The sequence below is a fragment of the Cynocephalus volans genome, chromosome 1, assembly GCF_027409185.1.
Source record: "Cynocephalus volans isolate mCynVol1 chromosome 1, mCynVol1.pri, whole genome shotgun sequence".
NCBI lineage: Eukaryota > Metazoa > Chordata > Mammalia > Dermoptera > Cynocephalidae > Cynocephalus > Cynocephalus volans.
Window position 1 is genome coordinate 240259474 of NC_084460.1, and position 19373 is coordinate 240278846.

The window sequence follows — 19373 nt, forward strand, 5'->3', positions numbered from 1 at the left end:
CTAACTTTTGAGGAGAGGTCATTACTGTTCTTAGGCATTTTGACATGTTGACTTTTTCTTTGGTTGTCACAATTCCTTTTTTATAGTTGAGTAACCAAGTCAGGCAGAGGCATTTCTGCTGGTTAGTGACCATTGTGGCACATAAAGCAGACTCAGTCAGTACTTGTTGAGACAAATGACATTTTCTGAAGTCTTATGACCAGTATGATATATAAGGAGGACTGGGACATGCTCCTGAGAGTGGGCCAGCCAATGTTATCTCCACCAAACTCATTACAAGTATATTGGCATCTTAGCAAATGACCTTGAAAGCTTTTCATTCTTTTTTCTTCTAATAGTAAATATTGAGTGCTTATGATGTCTCAGGCACTGTGCTAAGCATTTCATCTGCATTTTCTCATTTCATTCTCATGATAGTCCTATGAGGTATATTTATCATCCCCACCATTTCACAGGTGAGGACGTTGAGATTCAGAGAGATTAAGTGACTTTCTCAGAGTCACTCAGCTGTTAAAAGGCAGATTCTGCATGTAGGCTCTGCTTTGCCTGATTTCTAAGCCTGTGCTCTTAACCCCTCTCTGTACTGCTCCACAATTCTGTAACTGGCTTATTTATGCTCTGATTTGATGAAGGTTTGCTTTCTCATGGCATGCCTGTTTCTTTTATTTTAAATTCTAAGGTGACTGAGTGTGATCAGTGTTCCTAGTTGGTGGCATATAGTATGATCCTTTACTTATCAACTTTAAAAAAAAAGATGGTCCATTATTCTTCATCCTTTTTATAAGGAAAATGCAATCTTGAAAGTTCTAGATGGCTTAGTTTTCAGTGCTCTGCTCTGAATTAGTCATATAATGGGTCTTTTTGCTCCTTTCTCTGTTCTTCAGTGTCACTTATTCAAGATGTACTGACTGTTTGCTATATGTTATACCGAACTGGGTGCTAGGGATATAGGAATAAGATTTGATTCCTAATCTCAGTGTGCTCACATTTTGCTGGGGATACAGAACAACAAAGAAAGCACCTTGCGCTTTCTCTGAGTTTTAAGGTCAGAGTGGGAATAAATTACTTAAATAAATTTAGTCCTATGAATAAATCAATAAACTTGAAGTTAGAGTGGTAATAGCACTTGCTGGTTACACTTGTTATTTTCTTTGCCTCCAGTGCCAGGAGAGGGACAAATATTAGTTGTTGATTATGTGAATCTGGCAGGGTGTGCACAAGAGGTTTGTACAGTAGTGACAAAGAATTATGTAAAGTGGAACTATTTTGGATATAATTCTTTTCAGCGGTCTCACAACTCAAGAAAGAAACGGGAAATTGCTGAGAAACAAAGAGATGGTAGCAGAAAATTTTCTTTGTTTGCTGAAAGAAAGTACCAGACCCTTGTGAGTATTTTTCAAGAGCTGTGAATATTTATTTGACAGAGGATGGGGCAAAGGACTTCCCTGACCAATGTATTTTGACTCTGTCTTCCTTTTCCTTCTAGAACTGTAGTGTGAATGTGAACTGTGTGAACATCCGGTGCCCACTTCAAGGGCTGGACAGCAAGGCCTCTGTCATTCTTCATTCAAGGTTATGGAACAGCACGTTTCTAGAGGTGTGGCCCTGCCGTGAGGCTGTCCCCTGGAAGTCATTTGCCACCGCCTAGGACATTTCTCACTTCCCTAATGCATCCACTAACTGTCTCCAAACAGGAATATTCCAAAATGAACTACTTAGACATTCTTGTGCGGGCTTCTATTGATGTGACTGCTGCCACCGAGAATATCAAGCTGCCAAATGCAGGCACTCAGGTGAGAGGTCCCCAACTTCATTCAGATTCAGAGCAAGTCCCTCTTCCCTCTACCCCATGCCCATGGCCTGAGGTCATGCTCTTTGGCCCTCATTTCCAAACTAGCCTGTGTACCCCCACTTAATGATAAAACAGATAGTGTCTTAAGGAGCTGCCACTCCAAGCTGTGTTTTGAAGAATCACTGAAAGAAAGAAGTCAGTCTAGGGTCATCTATCCAGCAGCGCCCATGGTAGGTTTGAGAGCTGTCAGCTCAGTGAAAGAATGAGTGCACTTCACAGCCCTGTGGAAACCCTGTGTCTTATGCCATCTCTGGTGCTGCAGCCATTGTTGCGGTGCCCTCAGTGATGGAATGCCCATGGCATGTGTGAGCATAACAGCTGCAGTTATCAGAAAAGATCTCTTTATGTATAAATCCAGAATTGAACCTTGTAAAATAAGTCCCTGGTTATGCCCCTTGCAACAAGTCTAAAACAAATTCTCTCTTGGCCATGTAGCAGCCTTTCATATAATTGAAGGAAACTGTCATTCCTCCTTGGACGTGTCTTTTTTATTTTCTTCAGAGCTACGTACCCAGCTATTCAGTTATCCATCATGTGGGGCACAGCCAAGCTGTTTCCCGACCTCTCCCCTTCTGTCCCATAGGGACAGAGTAGCTGAGGTGTGGTCTTGCATCTGAGCACCACACTTCTGTCAGTCCAGCCTAAAATTTAATTTTTAAATGTTTGCTGAGGAGTGTGTTTGAATTTCTAGCAGATGGTATTTTTGTGTTTGTGTTCTACTGAAACTTCCAGGTGTTTTCTTCAGAATTTGTTGTCAGTCTATGTTTCCAGTATCCTGTCCTTGAGCAGATTTTAAAATCCTAAATGCATGCCTTTAAATGTATCCTCACATTTTATGTGATTTGCTTTTGGTCCATTGTTTCAGTTTGCAAGGTAATTTTGAATCTTGATCATTTGCTCTCTCAGCTTTCTATCCTTGCAAGCTTTATCTTTTTCAAAACTGAGAAGCATACCTTCTGTGTTTTCTTCCAGGTAATTAACAAAAATACTGAATTAGGACTAGGAGCAGAACCTTGCAGTGAACCTTTGTGGGGGTGTAGAACCCACAGACACTTGTATTAAGATCTTGAGGTAGAATGACTGTCATGGTGGGAACCGTGGGAATGTTTTACAAAAAAGACTGGAGAAAGAATAATTATGAATTGCTATTTTTACATTAATCTGCCGGTTTACTTATGGAAATGTTCTAACTTCAGTCATTTAGCTAGCTGAAAATTCAGTGAGCCTCCCTGATCATTCTGGTTTCTGAAATATGGTGGTCCTTAGGGTGTCCTTATACTTTGTCATCCAAACCAGAATACATTTGTCTGGGACAAATGCTAAACTGGGCAGGAAGGACTCTGGGACAAATGGTGTAAACCAGGGTGGTCTCAGGCTCACCAGGATGTACAATCACCCTGGCTTTCTGTTATCACTATAAATTATTCCAGCCCAGCTTTCTACATCTTACCAATAAGGCATCATAATGGACTTTCAAGTGAACCACACCTGCCCTGAGAATCTTTTCTATGCATCTTTGATTGAAGGCAGCTGCTGTAGCTTTCTGCAACCATAAATCAGTAACTTAGAATCACTGAGTTTTTAGAGCTGAAAAGAGAATACTTTAGAGAGAAGGGACTAACATTAATTAAATTTACTACAAATTACTAAATTTACTACAATTTACTAAATTTATCATTTAAACTTAAAATGCTAAGGTGGATATTGTACCCATTTTACACACAAGGAAGCAGACTCGGGATTTAATATGGGGTACCAGCTTGAAACCCATAACTGTCTGACTTCAGGGTTCCTGTTCTTTGATTCTGTGACACTTGGAGGTCTCAAATTCAGATGAGAAAACTGAGTCCAAGGAAGGATGTCTCTCCCTCAAGGTCACAGGACCAGCAGGGAGAGTTGAGACCAGACCTTGGGTCTCCTGGCTCCTAATCAAGTGTTCTTTTCCTTCTGGAAGATGATGGAACTGGGGGCTCTGGTATCCAGTATAATGGCTGGGTGACAAATAAAAATGAGATTCTCTTGGGCATTTTATGTTCTTAGGACCTGGAGAACTTCATGCTTTCTAACGGGAATTAAAGTCTTTGCTGTGATCCTACTTTAACAGTTGGTAGATTTGCAAGTGAATACTGGTCTCATTCTAGAACCTATTTCTTTTGAAAATTAAGACATTTTCTTATGTCTAGTATCCTGATGCCTCCTCTATTTTCTGTGATTTCTGAGATGCAATAGCTCAGGTATCATATCTACACATTTCTTTAGTATTTTAAGGTGTGGTTTTTCTAGGCCTGAAGATTTGAGCTTAATTCAAGTGTCAGGATGCCTTCCATTTTTATCCCCTCTCTCCTTGTGGGTTACAATTTCATCTTTATCTTGGTTTCATCTATCTTTTCCAGTTTAAAGATCATGTTCATTGGAGATAGAGGCAAAAGAGGTTGAGTAATTCAGTCTTGTCTTTTGGTCTTAATATCAAAACTTCTCATTGCTTTTACTCTAATCTTGGCTTTAAAAAAAAAAACTAAGAAAAAACTTGTTTCTTTATAACCAACCAAATTCAAGAGTTTTATAATCACTTCTCAATGGAACATTTTTAAATTCAGACACTATCATGACAAAGTGAGAGCATCTTTACATAATTGAAATAGGTAAGATGGCATCATTTTAGCATCAGTTAAATAAAATCCATCCAGTTAACAAGCACCTATTAAAGACACATGTGTGCCTTCACTGTGCTAGATGCTAGAAAAGCAAAGTTGAATAAGATATGGTGTCAGTTAAGAATTTCATGCTCTAAGAGACAGAACCAGCAGAGAATTGTTGAACTAAGCCAAGGAAAGAGGGCTTGTTTATTGGTTGTATTTACATACCCCCACTTGGTTCCTGTGGAAGTAGGTAGAGAGTACACAAGCTTCCTGGCTGCCAAAGATAAGAGAAAATAGTATAGGTAAAAATAAGTACACCATTCTTCAAGGGAATGAGGTTTTCTTTTCTGGATCTTTATTCAGAGAAGAACCTTTTATAAGATGGTTTCTTATATGAGGAACACTCGCTAACAGTGGATGGTGTCTTTAATAGATACTTTTGTAAAAGATATAGGGGTTTTTTTTGTAATAGATACTTTTGTAAAACCACCTTTATCAGGTGGTTTCTTATACTCATGTTTGATAACAGCGGGGTGTATTACATTACACAGTAATTTAGGGAAAGTATTTTTGCAGTTGGCAAGCTCATGTGTTCTAAGCACTTACTAGTGATCAAATTTAATGAATCAGAAGAGTTTAAGCCTCTTTTCCTCTTATGGGCACATGATGAATGAGGTTTACATGCATAGGTCATCCCCATGGAAATACCTAAATTTTAATGTGAAACTAAAGGAAGAAAATTGCTTTTGGAGTTGTAAAGCTCTACAGTAGTTTCTACTTACCTTCAGCTGTCACTGTTCATCAATAACGGTTGCTGAGACAAGACAAGACAAGCCTTCTCAGAGCTCTGGGAATTGTAGCCCATGGTTGGTCCCCCCTTACCTGGTTCTATGCCAGCTCTGCCTTATTACCCATCCCAGCTGGAGAATGACTGTCATTCCAAAAAAAACCTCAGTTGACAATTAAGTGAACAAACAATAAAGTCTTGCTGACTGGCCTCTCACCTTCCCAGACCACATCTGCCCTTTAAATGTGTAGCCAGCCCAGCCCCTAACGTGAGTCCTCCATCTTTGATGCTCAGTGAGCTGCTTTACAGCATCTGAAAGTCTCCAAGTTTGAATTGATTTGAATGGTGGCCAGACCCGGGGCTTAGAGCTTCAGCTGGATTCCCACACACCTTCCTGGCCACCCCAGGCTGCAAAATCCACAATTACTTGTTCAATCCTTATGCCATTGGATGTTAGATTACAGCCATCAGGGGAGTGGTCCCCCACATCCTCAGCCATTTTTAAAGCACTCACACATGGTGTGATTATAGTAAGGCTGATTTGCCACAGGCCAGTCTCCACTCTCCTCTTGTGGATTTACCAGAACTTATTCTTACAAATGTGGATGGCCTTTCCACATGGCCACCTTGCCCTAAGGACACACTGTGGGCCTTCCATGTGCTAGATACTAGGGAAGCAAAGTTAAATGAGATACAGCCTAGGCTAATAGAAATCATCTGTTTTGTTAGCATAGTCTGTTCACCAGCCGCATGATGATTTTCTTCACTGGCCTTTCACTGTTTCTTCTTTCTTCCCTCCTTTTTGGATGCCGTATGATGCCCAGTAATCTCAAGAAGGTGTTGATTTAGCTTCGAGCTGGGACACCTGTTGGGGGAGGGAAGGTGACGGGAAGTGAGCCACGAGGCCACCTTGGGGCTGGGAGCTTGGGGGAAACCTCATTTAGAGCATAACAGGAAACATGTAGCTGATGAAAGTGTTTTATGCATACCTGTTAGAGTCAGTACAGTTGGCTGGAAACTCCGGATGTGATCTCACGCCTATTAAATGTTTAAAGAAAAGCAGTTCTGCTGCTCTTATGTATTTTCTTTAGGTCGAATGAGGTTGATAAGCTGTTTTCTAGTAGAATTGGGAAGGGAAGTACTTTAACAAAGAAAGTTTGAAAAAAGAATCAGTGTAGAAGTATTGAAGCACATGTAGACATAGAAGTGTTTTTATGCAGCATCCAGGGTTCCTTACTAATCTAGAATACTTGACTAAAAACATTTTTCAGGAGGTAAATGCTTCCTCTGAGTTTTGTTTACCCTTTACTTTACATGCTCTTAATTCAGAAATATGAGAAACTTCAAGCCAGTAGGTCTCTAATCAGTGTAGTTTACAACATCAGGTTCATAGCAGCACCGAGTCTTTTGCATGCTTTGAAAAATAGTCCCTTGCATCACAAAAGTCCGTTTGTCCTAAACCCACATAACTGAGTTGTTGTAAATTGCCAAAAGCAACTTTTTAGGTTTTTGAGTGAAGACTATGTCCATTTAATTGGTATTTGCCAACTATCAAATGTTCAGAGTTTAAGCTTTTCATCAGCAGCATCTTAAGCTCTAAACTGCCTCTGAATGAATCTAGGGTCTAGTTTGTTCATACACATTTTTGTAGAAGATGGCACTGAGCTATTTCAGAAAAACTTTAACCTTTTCTTAGGATATCAATCAGTCATGCAGCTCTATCCCTATTTTCATATTTCATAACATCTTTAAAATCTGAGTGAGGAATGTAGGCTAATTGTGTATATTGCCCATTTCTTTCCATTGCCAAAAATTAGTTAAAGGGGGATCATTCTCAAAAAGATACCAGGATATATAGATGAAATAAGATTGTGTATTGATAATTGTTGAAACAGCGTGATGAATACTGATGGTTTTTTATTACGGTTTTTCGACTTGTTGGTAACAAAATATTTTTTAAAAGATAAGTTAGCAAAGAAATAATCATTTTGTCAGAACACAACCTAGCATTTTCCAGGTTCTAGGAAAAGATCTCCAAGGAATGCCTCTTGAAGCAATGTTATGTTATTAAGAGAAAGGATCTTACATCAGAAGGTCATCTCATCTGTCCATAGTCTGCATTGTCTAAAGTGTGTTCAGAAGCAGAGTCAGAACTATACGTTCCTGGTGTTAACTCTCACCCTAGCTTAGAGTGATGCTGCTTTCTCTTACATCCTACAGGTTCGTGTGACTGTGTTTCCCTCAAAGACTGTCACTCAGTATTCAGGGGTACCTTGGTGGATCATCCTAGTGGCTGTTCTTGCTGGGATTTTGATGCTTGCTCTATTAGTGTTTTTACTGTGGAAGGTAAGTCATATCTGGCATTTGGGTTTCATGATATAAACTTTTCATGTTTAAAAAAATGTGAATTAACACTAAACAGTATGTTTTCTTTTCATTGCTTCATTTTTCCCAACATTTTTTTATGGAAATTTTCCAACACAGCAAATCTGAGAGCATTTTATAGTGAACACCCGTGATCTCCTATTAGTTTGTATTTAAAGGTGCATTATTTGCACATTACAAGACTTTTCTTAAATGAATGAATTTTGATATCTCACATATAATTTAGCATGTCTGGCAAATAACAGATTTAAATTTTATTACTTTGGCATTTTCTTCACCTAACTAAAGTCTGGATCTAAGCTAAATTGCTGGGTATCAGATTAATCTGAATCTGTATCCCTGCAGAATTTCAACTTCTGTAAAGAAATGTTCATGGCAACCATTGGGGTTCATTATACTTGCGGCTAGATTAGGAATAGAAAAGCAGGACGTGAATGAATAACTCTATCCCTAGGTGTCATCCTAGCCTATATCAAATGTGAGGAAGATCTGGGCTCAATATGATGGTCCTCATTAGAATTTGGTCCTTTGACTGCAAATAAAATGTAATCTTCCCCCTGTTTTCTACCAGTAAACAGTATACGTAACTAAAAAGTGTATATGAGATAGATACAAACTTTTGTTGCCAAAGATTATAACCTGTAGATTTTGGATTATTCCTAGTGAGTAATGGAGATCTACAGTCCCTTATCTACAATTCCAAAAAGCTCTGAAAACTGAAAGTTTATAATGACTTACTTGGCAGCAAAATCTGACATGATGTGAAAATTGGCTGTTTATAGTCTTTATCCTTTATTCGTTAGTTTCGCTACAGAAATGTTAACATTTTGATTACAGTGACATTATGTATGCAGCATATTTTCTAAAATGCCAAAAATTCTACATTCCTGAACGTGTCTGGTCCAGAGGGTTTTTGATGAACCAGCAACCACCTAGGATCAAACCACTCTCTTCTTTTCCTTGGATCCAAGAATGTAATAGACAGGGTTCAGTATTTTCTTAATTTCAAATACTGGACATCTCATTTTTGCTTTATTTTTCCAAATAACTTTTTTTTGCCAATCTGAGATCATTTTCAGATGTCCTCCAAACACGTAATTGAAACTTGGTATCTTCTCACACGAAGACTGCTCCTGGCATAGGGTTTTAGCCTGTTGGCCTCTGATGTTAACCTCAGGTGGTAGGTTCCTCTGACAAGCACCGTCAGGCAATATAGGAGATGCTCTGAAAATTATTTGATATCAAACACTAAATTTGGGAGGCTGGCTGATTAGGTCAGTTGGTTAGAGCTTGGTGCCGATAACACCAAGACCCAGGGTTTGATCCTTGTACCTGCCAGCTGCCAAAAAAAAAGTGAAGTTTCAGGTTTGATGTTTGAGGATGGTGTCATTGTGCTCTCTGGAAGAGGTCACAGGGACAGCCTTCTTCAGAGCAGGTCTTATTGATAGTCTTTAGTTGAGGGTGAGACACAGCAGTGAGTTGAGAGTTAAGAAACCCAAGCTATAATCTTTGGCAAATCATTTCACTCCCTGGGCTATGGTTTGCCTTAGCTGTTTAACACATGGATTGGACTAGAAAATCCCAGTGGTTTTCTTGAAGCTCTAAAATATGCAGATTCTCACGGGGACCTAAAATAATTAGATAACTTCTACGACTCCCACATGAATATCACTTTTATTACTTTATATTCTTTTTTCTTAAACTGAATTCTTTGTTTTTATATGTTAAAGTCAAAGAATTGTAGCGTCAGTGAGGATTCTCGTTCAGTGGCCTTTAAATTGGGTTTTGTACATCCATGTAGGTGGCCAAGCTAAAGTAGGCAGATGGAGATCCCCATGTCAACCAGAGCAGTTCTGATTTTACCTGCTTTAAATATTAGGATTCTGCACAGGATTTTGTTTGGAGGTAAAAGAAAAATCCTCCAGACTGGTCCAATCACCTTCAGTTTGCAGACAAAGACACCCAGGGATATTAAGAATGTTGCCAAGTGGGAGGCAGGACCAGGACTCTCGGTTCCTGGTTCCTTCTTCTTCCCACCCAATTTACTTGCACGTATTATTGAAAGTTGACTGGGTATGTTCACTGTGTGCACGTTGGGAGTTGCAAATAAATATCTAAATAGTCTAGATCAAAGCTGCCCAATAAAACTTTCTGTAATGTTAGATATGTTCTCAAGCGGCTCTGTGCAATGTGGTAGCCACTATTTACCCTCAGCTATTGAGCACTTGGAATATGGCTAGTGCAGTTGAGGTACTGAATTTTAAATGTAATGTAATTCAGTTTAAATTTGAATAGCTACGTGTAGCTAGTAGCTACCATATTATACAAAGCAATCTAGATTTTTTGCCTTCGATGTAGATTTTTACCATCATGAGCTGCCAGACTAGGAAGCAGAATTTTCCAGGAGAGATTTATTCTACCAAGTTATATGTCAAAATGGCAGGCAGTTCCATAGCCTTAAAAACTAGGTAAAAAGTTCTTCATCACTGAATGAAGGAAATTATAGTAGGAAGTGGAATTATACTTTTATACTCATTTAGAGTGACCTAACTTGAGGAGCATGGGTTCTTACCATTTAAGGTTTACATGGTAGTTCAGAATTTGGGAAAATGACAGCAATCATTCTTTTATGATGGTATATTCGAATTTTTATTGTGATTTCACCCCACAGGTTCAAAGACTTCAAGTAGATGGCATTTGTTCCATAAAACTCACTGTAAAAGGCAGAAAAATACTCACAGTATATCTATATTTTATTTGGATTTGGGTTAAATTTTACTTGGAAAATTTATTTTCTGACCTTTGTCTCAATAAACCGCAGAAATCAATCTTTTGCCTCTTTTGGAGTCCATATTTTCCTGTAAGAAGAAACCACCCAAAGCTACAATCAGATGTGTATACATTTTCTCTTTTAGGATGATTTTTGTCTTCAGAATTTCTATTACAAATAGAAAAATCAATTAGCTGACTAGTATCATCTGTATAAATACCTAATCAGAGATCCATGGTGATAGAGTATGTTGAAAGCTGTCACAGTGTAACATACAGTACAGTAGCTGTTCACTTTTGGTTGATGGAAAGTGTTCTTTTTTTAAAAAAGCTGTAAATTGAAAACAGGTTAAAATCTGAGATGTTCTTTTGTTTAGCTCTCATACAGAAAACTGTAAAATTGACTAAATACCTTGCTTCCTTGTAGTGTGGTTTCTTCAAGAGAAATAAGAAAGATCATTATGATGCCACATATCACAAGGCTGAGATCCATGCTCAGCCGTCTGATAAAGAGAGGCTTACTTCTGATGCATAGTATTGATCTACTTCTGTAATTGGTAATTGATCAATGTTTTTAATTGCTAGCTGTGGGACCTGCTATGGTTGTGGTGGCTAACTTTAAGAGCAACAGCTTGCTATGTGTGTCCATTAACAGATGTTTCCAAATGTCCACACTGGCTTGCCTTGCTTGGATTTATTTTATTTTATTTATTTCACTTGAAAGCTCTCAGTATTTTTTTTTTTTTTTAAACTGCACAAAGAATCTTTGGTTGCAGGTGAGTTATTTTGTGTTCTTTTAAACATCACCCACAGCAATGAGGAAAATCGCAGTTTTTGTATACACCAAAGGAGGCTTTAGGCCTCCATAGTAGCCCAGTTTGCCACATGTTGTTAATCCATTATGTAGCATCCCACTTGGAATTCCAAAAATGCGTAAGAAATTATTCGAGATTTCTTGCCCATTTTGGAATTTCCCACAGATAGAAGCTTGTGTTGACTGTCTGATTAACCTGTTGCATGTTGGAAACATTGCATTTCTCTTGAGGAGGCTCCCTCCCTCACTGTCATCTTTTTACTCTCCATGCTCTACAGTGATTGGGGAAGGCTTGGAATGCTTTTTACTATTGCTCAGAAATTGTTTCATACTAGCTAAGCATGCAGCTTCCTTTTCCTGCCTATCTGTTTCAGGTCAAAAACCATTATAACAAACTATGATTATTGGCATGAGGGGCTTTATCACCAACTTCAAAAGACAGTCCTCTACCAAAGTAACCTGCAATATAGAAAATTTCAGTACAAAAAATGCTCTGGACAGTTTTTATTTCAATTTGTTGTAATGGAGTTTGACCAAGTTTCATGTTCCTAGAGATTTTATTCAAGCTTGAGTCTCAGTTGATTTTAAGTTCATGTTTTGCTTCTCTTATTTGTATATCCCTGGAAACAGGAATTGTCAGTGATTCCTTTTTCCAAGTTTTTGGGCATGAGAGGGTGAAAATACTCATAATCCCTTTCCATGGCACTGTCATGATGAATCCCAACAATAACATTTCAATGTTACATATCATCTTTAATTTCCTTCTTTGTTTAAATGAGGCAGGCAGCAGTGATGTTTCGTCATATATAAGTACTTTGGCATTTTTGCACAGAATAATAAATGAGTTCATGTAGAAATGGCCTAGAGCAAAACTTCTTGGTCCATTTTGCTTACAGTTTAGTGATAACTAATTTTATCTTGCCCCATGGCATTTATATAACATCATTCAACATAAATGTTCTGTTCCTGTTGATGTCACATAATAAACACATTAATCAACCATTCTAAGTATCTTCCTCATCCTTCTAAGCTGCATTTTAAAATTGAAAACACACCTTTTTTAAAAACTTATTTTATTCATTAAAAAATTCAATCTGAATATATCAAAAATTTTCAGATATTCTCAATAAAAATATACTTTGTGTCTGATTGAATTTTTAAATGAATAAAATATATTAACCATTTAAATGTAAGTATCTTCTTTCTTTTTGTAGAGAAAGGAGAGAAATTAGGGAGTGCTCTGAAATTCAGTGTAGTGGTACTTTCGTCAAGTCCTATGTGGTATATGATTGATTTTATTGCAGGACACAGTTACTACATGATTTATTAATGAAACAGCTTAATTGGAAGCATAACAGCAAATCAAGGCAATGTAAATTACCTTCTAGCTAATGAGAGATGTGGTATGTGGACTAGAGCTTCTGACGAGAAGATTCTTAAATTGACCCATTGGAACACTGGCATATTCAAATAGTAATTTGTAAAATATTTGTGATCTGATTTTCATTTTATTAGTGGGAGAGGGGCATGAAATAATTTTCAGTTTAGCCGTTTCAAAAACTGTTCTTAAAGTGATTTAGTAATCTGAAATTAGATCTTTTACATATAATATTGTGGTTATTTTTTTTAAGTGGAGTCACTGTTTCATAAGCTCTTAAATCCTTAGTAAAGAGGTAGCTTACATTGTTACAAAACGTAAAGAAAAGATTAAAATGGACTTTTCTTCTAGTTTTACAGCTGTTCTCTTCATTTATCCCCACTGGCTGTTATTTCTTTTCAACCTATTAGTTCTTTCTTAAAAGAAAACTGTGTCTTTTTTCCTTAGTCCAAAGATAGACATAGCTGAACAGAAAGCTTAGATATTCCCATTTAGTGCACTTGTTTTTCTTGAGATTAATTCATTTGTTTCTTCTCTTCCCCACTTCTCCAGTGTGGATTCTTTAAACGCTCCAGGTACGATGATAGCGTTCCCCGATACCATGCTGTAAGGATCCGGAAAGAAGAGCGGGAGATCAAAGATGAAAAATATAATGATCACCTTGAAAAAAAACAGTGGATCACAAAGTGGAATGAAAATGAAAGCTACTCCTAGTGGGGGGGGGGGCAAAAAAAAGCCTCACAGTACCCAAAGTGCATTTTTTTTTCCCAACTCAGAAATTCAAATGGATGTAAAAGCCTGTTTGATACCTGAAGATTGATTTCAGACTTGACTACACACAGTACGAACCTACAGTTTTAACTGTGGATATTGTTACTCAGCCTAAGGCTCCTGTTTTGCACAGCCAGATTTAAGACTTGGAATGGATTTTTCTTTAACTGCCTTAATTTAACCTTCCGGGTTGCCTTTGTTTTTGGTGTGGCTGACTTACACCTGCCGGGGAAGGGCCTGCCCAGTTGCACTTATGCGACTTCCTCCTGATAGCATGGCTGGAGAAGGGCACCCACAACCGCCTGTGCTAACAGAGTGGCTGTCCTAACCTCGCACTGCCACTACAAACATCCTTCCCATAGAACCTGAAAGTTAATTGTTCCACATCACAAGACTACGCCATCAGGGTAGTTGTTTCAATTTAAAGTGCTGTCTTAAATGTGCAATAGAAGGTGATGTCGCCATCCTGCCATCTTTTTCCATTTCCTAGGTGTGTGAGTACTTGCTCACGCCAAATGCACACAGGTTTCATTCTCCCTTTTCACTAAAACACACAGGTGCAACAGACTTGAATGCTAGTTATTCTTGTTTGTATATGGTATTTATTTTTTGTTTTCTTTTTTTTTTTGACAAACCATTTCGTTATTGACTAACAGGCCAAAGATTCTCCAGTTTACCCTTCAGGTTGGTTTCAGCAATCAGAATGAGAACATGGGAGGTCATTGGTTTGACCTAAATTATTTACTGCAAAATTAAAATAACAATTCCTTGTAAGTGTACCAGAGTTGTTTTAATACCTTAAACTTATCTGTAAATTATACCCTCTCCTTCATGGCAGCCCCCATTCCCACACCAAAAGGTTTGTGTAAGAAATAGGATTAACTGTAAGATGTTTAATCCTTATCAGACATTGGATATTTTTTAGAGTAGAGCCCTGTGTGATGTTTCTGAATTTCATGCTCTAACCTTCAGGAACTCTTAGAGAAAATGGGTTTGTTTATTGAACTCTAGTGCAGTTTACTCACTGCTGCAAATACTGTATATTCAGTACTTGAAAGAAATGGTGAGTGCCTATGGTGGATCCAAACTGATCCAGTGTAAGACTACTGAATGAATATCTGCCACCGAAGCAGTGATTCTAGTCAGATAGAACATCATGCCTTTTAAGCTTTTAAATGTTATTGGAACCACTTAATCAGTGAGTCGGTGTTCTGTTTTTTGTTTTGTTTCCTCCCCTATCTATATTCCCTGACTTACTTTGGGTCTACTTTAACAAGAACCTTAAATTGTTTTTTAATTGTAACATTGGCGAGGGGGAAACTGTTATTGCTCTGTACATTCAATAGAGACTGAGTAGATAGATATGAAAGCTGAAGGCTTTTCTAGTTAGCATGCTTCAAAATGGTAAGTTAGATGGGGAGCACCAGCAAACAGGTGCAAATTTGTTTGGCTGTGATGTAAGCAGTGTCTCAGTCTTTTTAAAGAACAAAATATAGCTGTATGTGCCATTGTTTCTTGGAGTTTTAATTTTTTTTTTTTTTCCTCAGATATCTTATACCATTAAGATACTAAGGACATTATTCTGGTTGTATTTTGGAATTTTCATTCTCAAAAATAGCTTTACAAAAGATGTTTTGTTTACAAAAATTTCCCTAAAACAGGTCATAACAGTGTTTAAAGTCTCAGTTTCTTACTTGGGTAACTTGGAGCCTAATGCACTGGTTTTATAGGTTACTAAGAAGCTGATATTTTGACAGTTTTTAATAGGCCTGTGTTATAAAAATGAATATTCTGAAAAGGGGGGTGGGAGGGTAGTTCAACAACAAACAAGAATGTTATGGTGTTTAAATTTATAGTTGTTAAAACTGTCATCTCAAGTCAAGTCACTGGTCTGTTTGCATTTGATACATTTTTATACTAACTAGCATTGTAAAATTATTTCGTGATTAGAAAATACCTGTGGATATTTGTATAAAAGTGTGAAATAAATTTTTTATGAAAGCGTTCACTGCTTAGTAACACAGCATTATATATGGGAAACAAACTCTAAAATTATAAATGACAACTTGAATTGCCTTTATTTTTATTTCATCAAAACTTTAGTAAACTAAAGTTTTCAATGTTTTTATTTATTCTTAGTGTCCCATATAATCTCAGATTAGCCAAAGATATTAGTGCCCAAAGAAATGCAATGTATATATGTTTTTTTTTCCTCTTTTGCTTCTACTGTTTAATTGATGCTCAAATCCTTTGAATAGTTTTCCTTTATAAATAAAAGAAAATGGTCTTAAAGATGGTTTATTCAAGATACCCACCGATTGGGAGTTGTCTGTGTGCAACTGATTCAAAGGCTTATGTCTGTGAAGGATAGGGTATTATTTGGCAATGATACCATGACATGAAGAATAAAAGTGCTATGGCTAAGTTACTCCCTTCTTAGAACACATTTTGGATATAAGAGCAGTCCAGCTATGGCATGGGCCATTATATTAATCACCAGGATTGGTTTGGCAGAAGCAACCAGTCAAAATATTTTCTTCACCAAAGGATTTCATTTAGATTTAAGCAGTTTTATGAAACTTATCTAGCTAGATTATCACAACTTAATACAAGAAAATAAAGTCTGTATATAGTGCCCAAACAATATAGTATGCACTGACCTAAATAAATTTACAATCTAAAATGTATTATCTGTCCAATATATTAGGTAATAGTTTTCCACTATAGTTGGTATTATATATTAAGTCTTAGACTTCTTGGTTCTTTGAAGATCAGACAGGTGTTACCACTTAAAGAAATATGTGGTTGGTACTTTTTAAAGATTTGGGCCAGTGGCTATAAACCTTTTTTAGCCTCAGTTCACATATCCAGGTCTATGGATATACCCAGATTAAATCACTACAATAATGTGTAATCATTCATTAATATTTTAGATAGTGTAAGTGACACGGGCTGGAGGTCATGGCAGTGCTTCATATGACTCTACCCCTTAGCCTCCTTCTCAAATCATTCAGCAATGCCTGTGATTGATAGTGGTATCATTATAGGGTTATTCTTGGATCTATTTGAATTCATAGAAGAAATCATTGCAAACAGTGACACTTTATTATTGGCTGGAAGTTATTTGCCACAGACCTTAAAGTGGGTCAGGCATAGTCATGCTTATGACATGCCTTGTGGCTGAGAATCAGTATCATAGGATGTGGGGTGGATGTAGGTAGAGAATGCTTTAAATTGTCTAGATCAGAGAAGTAAGGATAAGACCAGGCCTTCTGCTCTACATGAAAACACCTCAACAAGAAATGAGAGGTCTCTAGGTCACTAACCACAAAAGGACAATGTGGGAAGACAGACTGAGATTGAGAGTCTGTTTTGTTTTAAAGGAGGAAAAGAGTGAAACGCTGTAGGTGGTTGGGTTCCTCATGAGTACATCCTCAGGGCTGAGAAAACAAATGTGGAAGAGTTGTTTGATCAACTTGGTTAGCATAAAATAAATGATTAAAGGCAATTCCTCAAGACCAAAGGATAGGTTGCAGCCACTGTCACATCTAACCACTTGCATCAAGAAGGCAGGGTTCAAAGAGGTGAAGAAGATGAACTTCAGAATGATTTCAAGACTGGCTGTTGCAAAGCTAGTCGGCTTCTGTTCTTCCCATGGTTCCCGACTGTGGTCAACTGCTTGGTAAGTGCTCGACTGTGATAAGTGCTTTCTTTCGTACCTTAAAAAAAGAGGTTTTGCCAGCTCAGACATCATATCCAGATGTTAGAATGTGAGAGTGTTGGGTACTAGGAACTGAGGCCAGTCTGCAGAGGTGTTGCCAACAGACCTTATCTAGGAGGAAATCCACAAAAGGGATTCGTGGCCAAATCCTCCAACTAAGGATAAGTGAATTGTAAAACAAACCAGAGCAAGAAAACTGGTCCAGTCCAGAGCAAGGGTGGACCAGGTGACACAAAGGGCAAAACTAATCAGGTAATGGTTGATGATTACACTGAAGTGAGGGAGTTGAGTGCAATTTTCGTAGCACTCAGCAAAGTGTAAGTGCCTCAATCTTTTTGCCCTTGCCCTGGAGCCATCTAGTCATGCTGCCTGTGCCAGAGTTATGGAAACAGGCCGGTGATGTGAGAGGTCAAATAAAATGTCTCACTGTTCATTCTTCTCGAACACCTGCCAAAAATTTCAAACTACAGGGTCAAAAGTGTGCTGCTTTTGTCATCTCAAAGCTTTGCAGATAAGTATTCACCAATAACCAGTAGATAGATTTAAGTGAGCATTCTGTTATGATCCTGGCATTGTGAGATGGACATGTTTTAATCATTTTCTGTTTAGAAATAAATGCTTAGGGTTGTTAAATTAGGGTCTGGGCACATACGTACAAATGAGACACTGGCTCTGACCTTTTAAAGGAAGCTAATGATCTAAAACAACAGATGGTATTGACAAGCATAAATGAGTTCACTTTTTACAGGTAGCAGAATTAAAAACCTTGAATTAAGATGTCAGTGGTTGGCATATAAGGTCCTCTGAGCTACCTGATCCTCTGTGGATGGAACATGCCCCTGGAACAACTCCATTCCCAGAAAATTTGGAGTACTTGTTCTCAATGTGGGCTACGTTCAAATCACCTAAGAAATTTTTTAAAAATCCTGATGTTCACACTGACTACATCAGAATCTCTGCAAGTGGGACCCAGGCACTAGTGCTGTTTAAAACTCCCCAGCTGACTTTTAAAGTCCAGCCAGGGTTGAGAACTACTGCTTTAGAGGTCACTGGATGGCCTGAATATTTATCAAAAGGGCTTGGCCTGCTGTGTGGAAATGCCTCATTTCTGCCTGGTACTTCTGTACCAGTAACAGGAGCTGAGAAGCTGGAGGAGCATTTGCTGTAAATAAGGAGGCAATTTAGTGCATAAGAGCATGGCTCTGGAGTCAGGCTGTGGGGGTGAATTAGCTTCATTCACCTCAGAATATAATCTGGGGGCAGTTACTGATATCTCTGCACCCCAGTTTCTTGATCTGTAAAATAGGATTGATAATAGCACCCATCTCATAGGTTCTTGTAGGCAGTAAATGAGATGATCTGGAAGTGCTCATTAAATGTTAGCTATTTTATTATACTTGTTTATTATGTAGAATCAAAGCGTTAAATAGGAAGCATGGAAATCTAGTTCTACTTCCTCATTTCACACATGGGGAAACAGTTTATTTTTGTTGTCACTAGAACTTTTTGTCTCCTCTTCTATTTCTATTATACTAGTGTGTGTATTAACTACAGTCTGTATGCCTAAGTACCCCTCCACTAGCTAAGAAAAAACACTGTGAAATTAACTCTTAAAGTGCTTATCAACACAGGTCATTTTGAACAACAAGATTGACCTTATGTCTGCATTAAACTCTGTCTCAGCCCTTAAAACAATGACCAGTGTTGGGAAAATAGAATAATCAAGACCCCTCACCTTAGGTCAGGTTGGGGGTAGTGCGGCACATTCTTTGTAAGCAAATTGTGTGTGGCCGGGGTGGAGTTAGTGTACATGTGCAGTGCTATGACCTTGGCTGATGTCTGCTTCAGGCGTCCACCAGGTGCAGCCATGCTCTCCAACCTACAGCTTCCAAGGACCTTTTTGCTGGTTACCTAGCTCATAGACCTAGGGGAACTCTGGGGACCCAGCCTGGCATGTGAAGGATTTGTGACCCAGTCTGGACAATGGGCTTAGGGGTCTGTGAGCTCCAGACCCAGTCCTAGCTTGACAACCAGAAAGCAGGTTTGGGTTGGGTCAGGGCATGCACATAAAATCAGTGTAAGATAATCAAGTAGACATCTTGAAATTGTCATGTACTGATTCTAATTGATCTTTTTTCTCCTGAAATGGAAGGGTGTCAAAAGAGCAGATTCTTTTTTTGAACCCTTTCTCAGTTCTTTATACACTGTCAATTCTTCGGTTGCCTTTCCTGGAAGGCAGGATGCAGTTTTGTTGCTT

The 19373-nt window shown here is 38.1% G+C and overlaps 1 protein-coding gene across 2 annotated transcripts in view; it reads left to right on the plus strand.

The window, feature by feature from the left end:
* Positions 1-15464, plus strand: part of ITGA6 (integrin subunit alpha 6) — a 75676-nt gene extending 60212 nt beyond the window's left edge. The window contains exons 21-26 of one of the 2 annotated variants that reach the window (XM_063091809.1): positions 1287-1385; positions 1487-1597; positions 1695-1793; positions 7499-7624; positions 10860-10989; positions 13177-15464. In XM_063091809.1, the coding sequence (XP_062947879.1) occupies positions 1287-1385; positions 1487-1597; positions 1695-1793; positions 7499-7624; positions 10860-10967 (543 nt within the window). In that variant the 3' untranslated portion in view covers positions 10968-10989; positions 13177-15464. The remainder of the gene's footprint in view (positions 1-1286; positions 1386-1486; positions 1598-1694; positions 1794-7498; positions 7625-10859; positions 10990-13176) is intronic. The other variant, XM_063091816.1, reaches the window with a different exon arrangement.
* Positions 15465-19373: the final 3909 nt, after the last annotated feature.